Here is a 14,713-nt window from a genome sequence, read left to right as displayed (position 1 = left end):
TTTGAATCCTTTTATTATATTATTATATATTTATATATAAGATATTTTGTTATTAAAAATTTTGTTTATTTATTATGAATTATGAATAAAAAAAATCTGTTAGGTTCAAAGTGTTAATCCCCGAGATCACCATCTTAAAGGTATTGGACACGCTGCCAATTCCGGTTACATGTCAGCAACAATAATTTATAATACTAATGTTAACAGTTCGATAATATGTTGGGCATCCCTTGCTGCATGCTACCATTTTTGTTTACATCACATGAGTTCATATACTGTAGATAATGGGGTTTATAGCTAAATTTTGATCGGATAAAATTCGACAAAATCAATTGCACCTCGGTTACGAAACTGACCTTGTACCCGTTCCAACGTCATTTGCCGAAAATAACATTTTCGCATTCTGCAAACCAACTCTATTTGATATCAGTGACGTTTCTCTTCATCCCCAGATAAGAGGCTGTTTCAGTTGCCCCCCTCCCTCCCAAACACACACGCCCTCACATTTACACTTACACATGCTACACCTCTGTTTTAGTGAAGGTACAGGATGTGGATCTAACAATAACCTTTCTGTGCTAATTTTCTGTGACATACAATCATGTTTATCACGACGCTTAAACTGTTATTTATCACGGTTTTAAAAGTTATTTTATTGTGAAAATTGGGCTCATTTCATAATATTACCTCTCTTCAACTTCTAACATTCACTGAATTCAGTGCCATTTATCGTTACTGACATTACTAGCTATGGAATCTGTCAAAAAATTTCTGTCGAGCTCCTTTCACTGATATCACAAGAAAGAACGAGCACTTATATAAGAATTTGTCATGTGCTTGAATAATTCTGGTCAAGATTCTATCGTCCATGTTGGTGCTGCACTTGAGAAATATCGCCCACTCTTTCTCCTTACACGTTGTTTTGTCATATATGTCTACCATATAATTTGTCTACCATATATCCAGATGGACTCTTTATCATTAATCGTCAGACATAAGTGAACTGCTCCAGAATAACCTGGAGGCAAATAAGCGGGAAATGAACATTTTTTGTGGTGAAATGGATGACACAGCCGAGCCATGCCTCTTTTCCAACATGGTGATGGAACGAGCAATATACTACGCCTTTATAATGTATACCCATGCGTCATTTGTTACCTTTGACGACTTTATCTCTTCGTATGTTCCTTATAATATATAATCTCGATAATGAGCGTGCCATCAACACTAACACCGCAATCAGTCAACATTGATGACGGTGTGATCTATTCTAAATTGCCCTTATATATAGTAGATAATCACTAATGATATGTAACCTGGTAACAACATGAAAACAGGTATATAACAGTTATACATTGGCCAAATTATGTAGAGTTTTTGCTAAAACAGTAAATTTCGTTTGATTCTTTAATAGCGATTGATTAGTTTACTACAGAGGCTGGTTTGCACGCGGTGCCACAGATTCCTGATACGGTTATAAATCAATAGTTGGTTCCTGACAATACATTCTGTGGTGTATTCTGTGGTGTATTTGTATAAACTCGACCATAATATAGGGAATTAATCTGGAGCAAAGAGGGTTAACCATCTGGCATCATTGGGAAATAGGTACAGTTTCATCAAGTGTACTTGCTACATTGGATAAGGTATGCTCTTTTCATTTAGGTTTTGTTTTACAGTATATTTGCATGAATTTTGAACGGCCTTGACCCGTTAAATCCTTGTTGACCATTTTTATATACAATTTAATGGCCGATATTTTATGTCATGTGGTGGGGTGTAATCCTGCTGAGTAACTTCAATGCACATGGGTCTCATTTTGTTTTTCATACTCGACGGCAAGGATTAGACAATAAAACTCATTAGGTTTAACATAAACTTGAAGACTAGCAAACTTGTTAACTGCTAAGGGAATTATTACACCTACGCTAATTATACATGATATTTTATAAGGATACAAAGTCGTATTTTATTTTCCACTTTGAGAATGATTAATCCATGTCAGATTGAATGGCTTTCTTTTTCTAGAAGCAAAAGTCTCTATAGTTTGTAAATACTCTGTGTGTTTAAGACCTTGTGATAAAGTTTTAATAAAGTGTACATTGAGATTGGCGTTCTCCCGTTCCATTTTCTGGATTTGTCCTCACCAAACCCGAATAACGAGTATAATGACCTCATCAATATCGTTTCATGAGTCAGAACGCGCGTTTTACAATGCTTTCTTCGCCTTTTACTGAAAATGTACAAATTAAAAATGAGTTTCTTCATGCAGAGTGTAATGGATACAAGTTCTATGTTCGACTATCTTAAAATTTGACCATATCCATGAAATACTAAGTAGGCGGTTCTTTGGAGGCCATTACTTTTGATGGTATCTCGACTATTATTGTTCAGTAAGCTATAATACGAAGTACCAAATGCGTAGGCAGATCTTGAAGTTCATACAAAATCTATTATTTCTATAACGTTGGTATATAACGCGAACTGACATACGGTTGAATAGGCTTTCTATATTTCCATGGAAAATATCATCAATCTTCAATTAAAGAGAAGAACAAAAAAGTTGAACTCTATTATTTCACTTGTTCATTAAATAAATTTCCAGCTTATTCAAGTCACACGGTCAGTAATAATATTCGACGCAAGTTGTAACGCTGACAAACCCAAGCCGAATTTACTTTCGAAGGACACAAATAGTACTTCGTATATTACTAATGAATATGTTTTAAGTAGTATCCTTGCCAACCCCCATCCCCCCGCCCCCTCGAGAAAACAGAAAAGAGGCTGGTCCGGTTTTGGTTCCTTTTTTTTTTATCATTTTTGGAAGCATTTGTGGCTTTTGTTCGCCCTCTTCACCTAATGTTTTCTTGAAAATCCACTGAACAATAGTAGCCTAAGGGTATACATGAGATAAAAAAACACAACTGTATGTGGGGTACGAATAGGATGTTTTGGAATCAAGCCGGGTGGCTGGGGTGCAAACCATTTTACTGGGGGGAGGGGGAAGGGCAAATGCAGCCACTAATTCAAGCAGATATCCATTGGTTCTAATCTCAGTCGGCGTGGTTTTAAAAGACTGTAAATCTTGCTTGAATACTGTATTTAAAGAGCAAAATCTCATGTTTTCATCTTGTAGCTGTCTTTAAGCAAAGAAACAGAATTAAAAAACTGAACATTCGGTCGTAGGCCCTTTACAAAGTTTGAAGTAATTGAGACCTTAAAATATAAAACTGCTCTCACATCGCGGATCTGGCCTCATCCCCACTTTTAATACACTCACATACCCTTTAGTTTTCCGGTCCGTAATTACTACTTCATGATTAACGTTTTTCTACCTGTTTACAAATATATAATTTATACGTATATATCCTGCTCCCCAAATAAAACAGGTCAAATAGGTCCTTACCTTTCACTGTAAACTGTTGGCCCATGACTTGACGTGGTGTTAACGATTGTTAGTTACTATCATTTACATCGCACCGACAGAACAATATGCTAAAAATCATTATTTCTTGCCCTGTCGAGAAGGAATTTTTTTTACGGACTGGCTATTTTCACCGTCACGATGCGTGATCTCTATGGCTGCTAGTTTTGGGGGTGTTTTTAAGCATGAAGCCATTGTCAAGAATGGGTTAGGTAGGGATGGCCATATGTTTTAATGCCCATTTTAGAACCGTCTTGGTGCGAATAGCCACGGCCATTTCTTTATGTCGGTGAAATATTTTTCTATCCTCAACGCTATAAACTCATTTGATTGAATGTGGACTCTATCAGCCCTTATTAGTTTCCTGCTCTGACAATCATCAAGTGTCAATGTAGATGTGTATATAGCAGTATTGGTTTTGGAATAATTGGGAACAATCAGATAACACTTCAGTTGGTTATAATCAAGTCAAATAGATCTATAATAGGAAAATCAATAGCAGGAATAAGACCCTTGTTTCACGTAGAAACAAGTGTATTTGTTTGTCTGTTCTAAATCAATATACGTGGGAGACGGTGAGGGAAGCGAGAGTATTAAAATCAAGTTAAGTTTCCATCTGATAACAATTTTATATATATAATACATTAACCTCGTATCAGTAGTCAGTATAATATATAATGCACCTTTCAATGTGAAATGAAATGAACGTCTGACTTTTCTTCACCTAAACCTTACAGAGTGGAAATAATACTTATACACACAAACGTAGGAATATCACCAATTTACCGTGTCATATTATAATGGGATATAGAGCCATCTTAATATTTGCGGTTTAAAGATCGCAATTTCTAATCTTATGAATTTTCATTTGAAATAAGGTTTAATAAGGTATTCCTGTAATTTGACAAAGACACATCCTTAATTGTCATCCTTTCCAGGATGTTTTTAACGCTCTTCCGGTCGGGTATTTGCGATGCCATGATCTCATCGGGCATATTAACAGCCCATGAGAATGCTAATAACGAGCTTGACGACAGTGCGAATTGCATAATAACCTAACGTTGGATTCAAAAGCGATACTTAAATTAAACTTTATCAGGTAAAGCAAATGCTTAGACGAATATATTCCATAAAATTCTCTAAATCAGGCAATCTTCACCATATCCATGGTATACAATGAAATAAATTGATTATATAATAGCCTAATTATTTATAAGTTTGTATTATCGGGCGTTGTAAGTATATCTAAAGACTATAATGACCAAACATTCTAACTCAATGCTAAATCATTACATGTTTTTTTAACGCAATTTAATGAGCATTGGACAAAATGGTCGATATTATATAACGCTTTGATCCGGTGTTATACTTAAGCACGTAATCTTTTCAAACTATAGATCATTCTAGTCCGTTGCTTATAACGTTATTCTCTCTTGTATATTTCAGATGGAACAATGAGATAGTGGGAAGTGGATAAAGTGGATAAAGATAAAAGATGTCTAATGGAAGTCTTCAAGATCAACACCATCGGATACCGGAAGTAGATGAAGATGACGAGACAGCAGATCCAGCAGAAGAATCACACGATCTCCCGCCAAAACAAGATAAACGGCGAGCTGGTAGTAAGAGCTCTGATAAACACAAAAGGAAATGCCCGCTGAATTTTGGCGTCAAGTCTTATCTCCACAATTTTTACGAGACACATGCTTTCAAGGATCCTCAAGTTTATGAAGAAGATGATGATGATTTTCGATATCTTTTAAATCATAATCCCCGTAGAAGATGTCCACCAATATGGTGGAAGATTTTCTTGTGGCTTGGGGTCAACCTCTTACTGTTTGGAGTAATTGGAATACTAGTCGGCTACTTAGTTCCTCCAAAGGATCATTTGGAAAAGGTTGATGAAGATAATGCTATAGCTTATGTTGATAGAAATGCGGAGGCGTACAATACGACATTGGATATGTGTAAACTCATTGGACTGATATTATTTTGTGTTGGTGGAATGACATTGGCTCTATCCTTACTCTTCCCAAGTTTCCTTAGTCATTACTGTGAAGAAGATCCGAGAGATGAAGCTATCAAAGTCCCTCTACGTGGTAACGAGAAACCCCCGCTTAGTCCTATAGAGATGAACATCCCTGCATGCTCAAAACTAAAGGGTGTTCAACCAGACAGGAAAAGTCCTCAGGCTCACATGTCAAAGGCAGGTTCTATACCAGTCAAATGAATAACACTCCCCATTCTCTTACACAGCCAATAATTGTTCCAGAAGACAAGCTATTTCCATCTACGAGCGAATCACCAAAATACTATTTTCAGCATTGTAGTCATATATATACCAATCACTAAGAATGATCACATGTAGACCGTTATCTCCAATATATTTGTGTCCCATCCAGACTACTCATGCCAAATAAAATCACGAATCGCTGGAATTTCACATAAATGCAATTTGAGATATATTGTAAAGTATTAATTAAAGTATTTCAAACTGAATAAAAGCTAGATTTGTTTCATTTTAGGGCCTAATTAATAGCAATAATAGTGAATGCATGCACGCACTGAAGACAGTTGGGCTTTCACACCTAAGATGCGACATATCTTTTGACGATTTCTAGAAACGACATGCCACTAAGTCTAGACCACAATTTTGGTGGATTCGTGAGCAAAAGGCGGCATCTATGAAGACTTGGAAGCATTTATGGAAAATTTAAAATTAAAAGAAAAATTTACTTTCGCAAATTACGAGAGTCAATCGAAAGTCGAAAAAGATTGTCTAGTATGTACAAGCACAGAGCCTTGTTTCAACTTTCCGTATCATTTTTAATGAATTTCGTTTAACTAACATCACCCAGATCAAGAGAATCGGTTATTATTTAATCCTAATATAACACAGCAGAATCTTGCAAATCAACTTAATTTCGAGACCGATGGAGTAGCTAGAGTAGCTGAGCTTTATATCAGAACTGTATTTGTTATATATTTTGGAAACCCAAGCAAATATAAAATATTGACGGTTACATTAAATATTATTCAAAATTACAATAAAAAAATATCACAGTATTAATATCACATGATCAACTTATAATAACATAAGATTGTACAATAACATTTAAAGGGATATACATGTAGTTGTCTATTAGCTTTAACACCTTCTGATGGTTAACTCCAACTGCCTGTATTAATTTTCAGAAGTTAAATCCAAAGTCTGGCCAAACATTTAGTCCAAGTTTATACCGTTGTCACTTTAACTTCAAGGCAGTTACTATTATTTTCACAGGGATATGCCTGATAACTCAAAGTGTTGGCTATCTTAATGATAAGTGATACACATAGCTGAAATTAAGCTCAACTTAGAAGTAAACTGAGTTGGATTGAATGGAGTTTTACATCCACTTTTCTGCACCATATGGGCTAATGAAGACGGAACTTATGAGTAAAGCAAACTATATCCCTTCACGAAATTATGAATAAATACTTCTCTATTTAATAAGTGGTATATTCAAAATAATTTTTGGCTTAAACCCTTTCAATAGGCACATATATACATTTTGGTTTCAAAAAATACAATTCTTATTGTACATTTGTAAACTTAACTGTTACTTAGTAATATTATATTACTATCAATATAGAATGATCAAAATCGAACTTGACCTGTTATTATCATTATATACTTAAAGACATTTCTTTGAATCTCAACAAGGATGTTGGGAAGATCTTAATTTTGTCAAATAAACAACAGACGGAAGGAGCAATTTTTCAGTTTTTCAGTTCGTAAACTAAGTTCAGCAATAGATCAGATTCTCCCACATGGTGAAAATATTAACAGTCAATGAAAATCCAGTTGACTTCATATTCTGCAATTAGCAAATTGATCAGAGCCAAACTTAACAGGACACAAAATATTTATCATCTCGTGAACTTATCCACGTCTTGCCTTGAGCGATACATAAATTTACTGATGACATGGATTGAGTTGATATTGAACGACTGTTAGTTTACAATCATATCTCTACTCGATTATAATCAATAGTCATTAGCTAAATCAATTATACCAGTATGACACTGATTAAAGGCTTAATGCTTTGAAATAGAATCAGCCATGTTTAATTTATGTCGCCCACAAAGAGATTAGATGTTAAGATACTTCAAATGTAAAATTAGCTTATTATCCACCAAATCAAATCTTAAGTTTATCATCTGATTTCCATTAAAGGAAGAATATGCACTTGTTTTAAAATAACAGGAATGGTGTTAAAACTTTCTCTCTTTGTACTTTAGTGAGTAATGTCAAAAGAGTGAAATACTTATTTTAAGATCTTCATTTGGTTATAATTCTTATAAAAATAGTCACCATAACATTCAGTTTTAACTCAACTTTCATACAATGATACAAATATATATTATTTATTCAATGCTGAAAACCTAACAACAAAATATAGAGTCTCAGTAATTACTAAATTTCCATTCATTATTTTCTTCACCAACAATTTTCATCTTCTCATGATAGTTTAACAAATCCATTTACCAGAAGCATTATAAATAAAAGTCTGTTTGCCAGGGAATGCTGGTTTATACTGGGCTGTAATAAATATGATATTAATATAATTATAGTAAATAACTTACTTCCAAATACTTAGACAATTTTTAATTTGACAAACTTTTCTTTTGAAATAAAGTGTTTAGTGACATTACAAATTATGTTTTAAATCACATTAGGCCCTTTGCAATTAGTGATGTTATCGAACACTTAGTTTGAGTGGAATTGCAGGAACCACAGATGTCGGATTTAAACTTGGAATGTTGCAAATTGATTCTATCACTTAATGTAATGCAGTGCCAAAGTCCTGTAACAGACAATATCTAGCATATATTCAGTTTCAGTAATAGTTATTTGTGTATGTTATTTAGTTATTAATTATTATAGAACTGAGAAAATGACGTCTCTTTAAAATTCTAGACCAAAAATTCCTTCTGAAAGTCTGTATGTACTTCAGAGGAATACCTGATCAATTTAGTTATCTTTTAAATAGAATGTTGCAATGACAGTATTTCTGATAAATGAGGCAATCTCAAACTGTATTTATGCTAATGTCCATAGAGGATACACTTCCAATTATGTCAATAAAATTATATTAACACAACAAGATCTCAGACATTTCTATCTATTTTCAAACAATTTGCTTACAAAATATAATTAAGGCCAATTCCTTACAGAGTATAATAATTCAATATAATAATGCTCATTTCAATGTTCTCGACTAGCTCTTTAAAATGAGAGTGAAGTAGTAGAAAATCAGTTTGTGATTTAAGAAATGAATTAAGTCGAGGTGGTGATTCAAAATGGCTGTGAACTTTGTTTGTGTGTGTTATTTTCTTGTAAGAAACCATAAGTAGTTATGCAATGGGCATATGACTTCTCCTTTTGAATTTCCAACAATTTAGGCATCTTTAATGTGCACAACCTGCAGCCTGTTTATTGCCATACCCAATGTCTAGCTTTCCCACCAACAGGGAAAATGCAGATTGCAAATTCAAAGCTATCATCTCATTGCCTATGCTGGGCTGAAACCCTTAACCCCCAGGTTATCGTAGTTCAAACATTGAAAAGCTGCTAGTACTAACCTGGTCCAGGAGATTGTTCAGCATCTGTTATATTAGTCCATCTACTGGTGGTAGAAACAAATGCTGACCCAGACATATAATGCTTAGGATACCCTTCAAAATCTACTAATTCATAACTACCAGGTCCTGGCAATGGAGGAGTTTTAGGTAAAGGCATTGCAGGAGCTGATATACACAGATAATGCTTTCGTCTGAAATGAAATGTTAAATCATACTGTTATGCTCCTTGATAGACAAATGAAGACTCAAGGAAGTATACTTTTGAATGTTTTTTTCAGTGAAGCAGACATAACTTTGAGACTGTTGAAAAAGAGGGAGATATAAGCCTAAACATATATGTTAATATATCAGTTTCTTAAAACAAAATGTAAATAAACCTGATAAAAATACAAATTTTGATTAAATAACAAGATCAAAATCTATAATGGAACAAAATTTTATGGGATACTACTCCTTAGTTGTATTGTACACAATGTTTTAACATTAATTTGATCTCTACACCTAAGGATTAAGGATTACTTGTGTTTTTTTATTGAGGGTTACTACACTAGCAATAAATAATATGGAAAAATTTATATATCAAGAATACGACTACAAGTTTCTTGCGGAAAATATGTGAATTCACATTTTATATTAGCATTTCATGTTGAACACATTATGATAAACCAAATTAAATTTTTCTCCATCAGATTATGATTCATTTTCTGAGAAATAGATTACTCAAAATGTGATATGCTCATGACTTAATATGATCATATTGATGTTTTAAGTAAATAACATAAACACATAATACTCACGGAAAGATGGTTCTTTCAGGATATTCCTGTCCTCCAGCCGGAAAATATGCACCAGGTCCAGGATTCTAGAAAATATACAAAATAAGAAGTAACTGTATGGTGTATGTGTACATGTGTATTCTCTATGGTGTTTATATGCAATGTAAACAGTTAGCCTAATACTAACAGTTTCGTCAAAATATTCTATTGTGAACTAAAATTCATATCACAGCTTAAAAAAGGACATTCTCTGATAAAGAGAGATAACTCCATTACTTACTCACCTTTGAAGGAGAACTCATGATATTTCTCGTAGTTCTGGATTTAAAACTTGATTCAGGTATTTTTGGATTACTATATAATATATCATCTTTAACATTATATTGCCCTGAAATATAAAATGCAACCAATATATTACAAGTTTCAAATTCTGCAAAGCTGATAAATGTCAGTATTAATAGTATCATGTTCCAAAGGACAAAAAAGGAAGCTTTGTTCTTAAACAATGTCATTATGTTTCTTTTAAAACCTATAGCAATTCAAACCAAGTTATTTTCATATATATTTCATTTTGTCAATATCAATGTCTTGTTTTCATCACCAATGAATTTATTCGGCTCTTATTCACTATCTTTTTTTGTAAATATTTTTGTTACTCTATGATTTGCTTTCAATGTACATATTAAATAACTCTGCTGTCATTTCTTTTATATATATATGTTTATAATCATATTTTCATAATTTGTAAATATTTGTATTGGTAAGGGATTAATATAAGCCTTAGCTTGTTTCTGAAACCAACGTTTATATATAGCACATGTATTATTTGTAAAATAAGACTAAATATTTTTTAAATCAATATATATAACGCATAAAAATTTATAAATATACAATATTAAATACTACATATACATATAACAATATCATATATTATATACTTTATTTCAAATGTTATTCACAAAATAACATAGAGATTATTATTAGATTGTCTTTTCTAGAATCTTTCTTTAGAATTTTTATTGCAGTGAGAAAGATTGCAAAAGTTTTGATATACTATTAACTGTATAGAGACAATATGTTTCAAATGAATATTACTGAATTGACTATCAGTTTATCACAGGATTTCAAATTTAATTATCATTTGAAACTAGACTGGCATTGGTTAAAGGGATACTACGTCTTAGGATGAACATAAAATTTTAATTTTGCTCAAATTTGGCCAATAACAGTATATATCCATCAGTGGACTTACCTGGTGTCCTAACTATACATCAAAATCCCTCTATAATCCGATATATCCACAAAATCATGTAATTATAAAACGCTTAATACATCCATTAAGCGATTTTCAAATCGTGAGTCTATGAAAACCGGTATAATTTTCAAGGGGAAGTAACTCTCAAGTGAGGTTTCCCGCTTCCTTGACCTCTACACTTGAAGTGACCTTGATATTGTCATATTTTGAAGACGGAATAATGATGCTTCGTAGGAGATTAAGCGACTGCGCGAAAAAGCAATATATATAATTTAGAATGAATACTCCACCACTGACACAATTTTCAACGAATATTAATCATTTGCAAAGTTTATTTGTATACACCGGAAGATGATTTTTTCCTGTTTAAGCGTTGATTACCCAGACTCTTTTTTCTCAAACTGAACAAACTGTTGCTTGCTCACCTTTTTTTTAAAATTTTGATTATAGTTTTATTGTCCATTTTTCAAACTTGATAAAGTGTGGGATGCATACTTATTTAACCGATAGTCACTATTAAACACAAATATTAGCCACAGGACGAGTGTATTCTAAGACGCAGTATCACTTTAACTACTATAATTAACTCAAGGGATTAACTGAATCTCTTTAATCCCTAAATCACAATAGCTTTAATCTGCTAATTAAATCAGCTTATTAAGTCTGTAAAGTAAATCGACTAATTGAGTCTGTAAATTAAATCATCTTATCAAATCTGCTTCATCAAAGTATTTAACAGAAGCTAGTGTCTACTTACTACTAATAACAAGGGGTCAATATTCCCATCAAAGCAGTGTGAATGATAATTATCAATCTAATTGGTGTCGCAAAATCCAAGTGTCATAATAAAAATATTGACTCTCTTTTAGGCTAATTCAGTATTTGTCACTGTCTGTCAGTAAGTGTCTATATTTCCAAAAGGAAACAGAACCAAAGGTTCAATACATCCAACCATCACTAATATCATTATTGCCCAATATAAATTGTACAACATGCCACAACAAATTTTTCTTGTCAGAAATGAAAGATAAATGTAAATATAACACATGAATGTAGATCTTGTTATCATAATGAAATAATTAAATCACAGTTCCGTTTACACAGTATCACGCAATTTGATTGGATAACAGCGGTCACGTGCATTCGGTTTATATCTGTTCAAACAGAATGAAAATCTAAGCTCCACCCCTAAACGGACTACTTTTATCATAGAGTTTGATTGACATGGCCAATACACGGCGTCGATGTCGTTCCTTAAAACGCCAACAGAGCCGAAATCGACATATCACTGAATGATAAAGATATTTTCTTAATTCCCTCAAATGTGCACACTCCAAATTCCATGAATTCAGGAATTCTGGACTTATATAGAACTCTTCCTTCAATAATTGAACTTCAAATTTGGCTGCTCCGTCAACTTTCATGTAGTAGACAGTAGACTATAAATAAATGACCTACTTATTTTTGATTGGCTGTTCTCTAGGACTCTATTGTTAGCATCAGTTCATTAACATTGTTATGTATTTAGGCGTCAATTTAGTGCCTTAAATTGTTACTATTTTAGACAAATATTTAAAAACTTATTCGAGTTGATTTAATTATAATGAATGACCTGAACATTTTTTCAGTTTATCGCGGATTTATACAGTTTACACAGGTTTTTTCTGTTTATACATCGATTAACTGAAAAAATGTTCAGGTCGTTCCTTAAATGAATGGAAAATAAACCATGCTTTATAATGTAACATGCACAATGGCCCAGAAAAGCAGTGTAACAATCACAACATTCCTTAAGTAAAAGGATTTCAAAACAATCAAAAATCTCTGTGGATTTTCAAATGAAAACATTACTTACAAGGAGCTGGCATTCTTTTGGATTCTTTAACATCAATAATATCTCTTCGTGTTTTAGATTTAAAAGCAGCATCACCACATATATTATTTGATTTTCCTTTTAAGAATTTTACCTTAAATGTGACGAACATAAAAGATTTATAAATAAATTTGCACAACATGAACTTTCACTAAACTCCTGGTCACCTCCATATGCAGTCAGGTAAAAAAAAGAATCCGAAGTTATGTATAAAAGTAAAAACATGATTTAATGTATCTATACCAGATAGAAAGTGTGTCAACTCCTTAATAAAAGGTTACCAACCTGATACAAATTTGGAGCTGGATTTCCCTTTTTATTTAATTGTGTCTGTGCTATAGGTTTCTGGAATGTGCTAGTAGAACCAGATCTGTTGAAGTCCTGTCTACTAGAGAGCATGTCAGGTAAACCATAGATACCTGGCCCAGGCCCATTAGACATTTCATATCTAATCTGTCTTTTAGACTGCAACAAAAATACTCAATAAGTCAATTCTTTAAAAGCATTTTGAAGTTAACACTAGTGTGCCAAATCATTTGGTTAACAGCAAGAAAAGTTATTAATTCTCACTATCTAGATATCACTGAGATGTAACTTGGAGAATATAAAACACATTACTCATGACACATATCAGTTATCTACTACTAGAAAACAATTCAACTTACCTTGGAAGCAAAACTGCCAGTTCCTTTCTTAGAAAAAGAATTACTCTCTTTATCGAAATTATCATGACCAATATAATTACAGGGTCCAGGATTTTCAGACTAAAAACAATTAAATTAACTAACAATAAGAAAAAAATCTCACTGTTAAAATAGTGTTCAATACTTCAAATGTAGATTGATATAGAAATATTAAAACAGAACCTAAAAATCATGTTTTTATTACTCAGAGTTTCATGCTATGCCATCCACAGACATCTGACCTATTTTTAGCCTTCTAATTATACCCTTGTTCTGCCAGAGCTCAATTTCTACTATCAGTTTACTAAATTTTGAATTAAAAAAGATGTCAAATTCATATTAAATTTAATAGTTTTGTATGATCTTAGTTACAGAAAAAAAATTACCAATGTAGTAGATTGAAATCTTTTTGCTTTACAGGTGAAACCTTTTTTATCAGAATTATCAGTGACTATTGTTTGATATTTGGTTGGTATAGAGGAATTAGCAGCCACCACTCCATGACCTACAATTATTACAAACATTGAAAATTTAAATGTAGGTTCCATATGTAAATTTAAATAGGCCTATAATATTTTCCAAAAAAGATTGACACTTCATTAAACTAAAAAGACAACCCAAGACTATATTTTTGTATGAAATGAGATATTAACTCAAAAAACTACTGAGACGAGAGACTAAGATGGTCTTATTATCTGTGAGCAAATAAAAATAAAAAAGTTTTTGGAATTTCTTTGACATTTTTTAGGAGAATTGGAATATCAGCCTCAGAAAGTTCTGATAGTTTTTGAATGGCTTTGCGTTGATAAATATATTATAATCTTTTGTAAGTTTACGTTGAAAAAAAACGCATTTCAACCTAAAAAAGTCACAAATCTTGGATGGAAATTTTTTCTGTCAAAACAAATTCTAAAGACATAACGTGTGCTCATGTTTATATTCTTATCAACGCAGTGACATTTGTCAGTACTATTTTGAGGCTGCTATTGCAATTTGCATAAAATAATGGGAAAAATTCAAAAAACTTTACTTTGTTCAAACAATAGACAATAGGCTTAGGGTTGCTGAAAATGC

General features: G+C 32.6%; 2 protein-coding genes across 2 annotated transcripts; one reads left to right on the top strand and one right to left on the bottom strand.

Moving 5' to 3' along the window:
- The first annotated feature begins 1,528 nt into the window (after positions 1 to 1,528).
- LOTGIDRAFT_203912 (hypothetical protein) lies at positions 1,529 to 6,290 on the top strand. The gene is made up of 2 exons (XM_009056519.1): positions 1,529 to 1,646; positions 4,871 to 6,290. The coding sequence occupies exon 2, from the start codon at positions 4,920 to 4,922 to the stop codon at positions 5,652 to 5,654; it is 735 nt and encodes a 244-aa protein (XP_009054767.1). The 5' UTR covers positions 1,529 to 1,646; positions 4,871 to 4,919; the 3' UTR covers positions 5,655 to 6,290.
- Positions 6,291 to 7,938: 1,648 nt separating this feature from the next.
- On the bottom strand, positions 7,939 to 14,163 carry LOTGIDRAFT_118149 (hypothetical protein; the record flags this gene model as incomplete). The annotated part of the gene is made up of 8 exons (XM_009056518.1): positions 7,939 to 8,009; positions 9,053 to 9,243; positions 9,850 to 9,914; positions 10,113 to 10,216; positions 12,939 to 13,034; positions 13,220 to 13,421; positions 13,622 to 13,720; positions 14,026 to 14,163. The coding sequence occupies 8 exons, from the start codon at positions 14,161 to 14,163 to the stop codon at positions 7,939 to 7,941; spliced, it is 966 nt and encodes a 321-aa protein (XP_009054766.1).
- Between the last annotated feature and the right edge of the window lie 550 nt (positions 14,164 to 14,713).

This window comes from Lottia gigantea (assembly GCF_000327385.1).
Source record: "Lottia gigantea unplaced genomic scaffold LOTGIsca_28, whole genome shotgun sequence".
NCBI lineage: Eukaryota > Metazoa > Mollusca > Gastropoda > Lottiidae > Lottia > Lottia gigantea.
The sequence above is the reverse complement of the archived record's forward strand: the minus strand, read 5'-3'. Positions and strand labels throughout refer to the sequence as shown.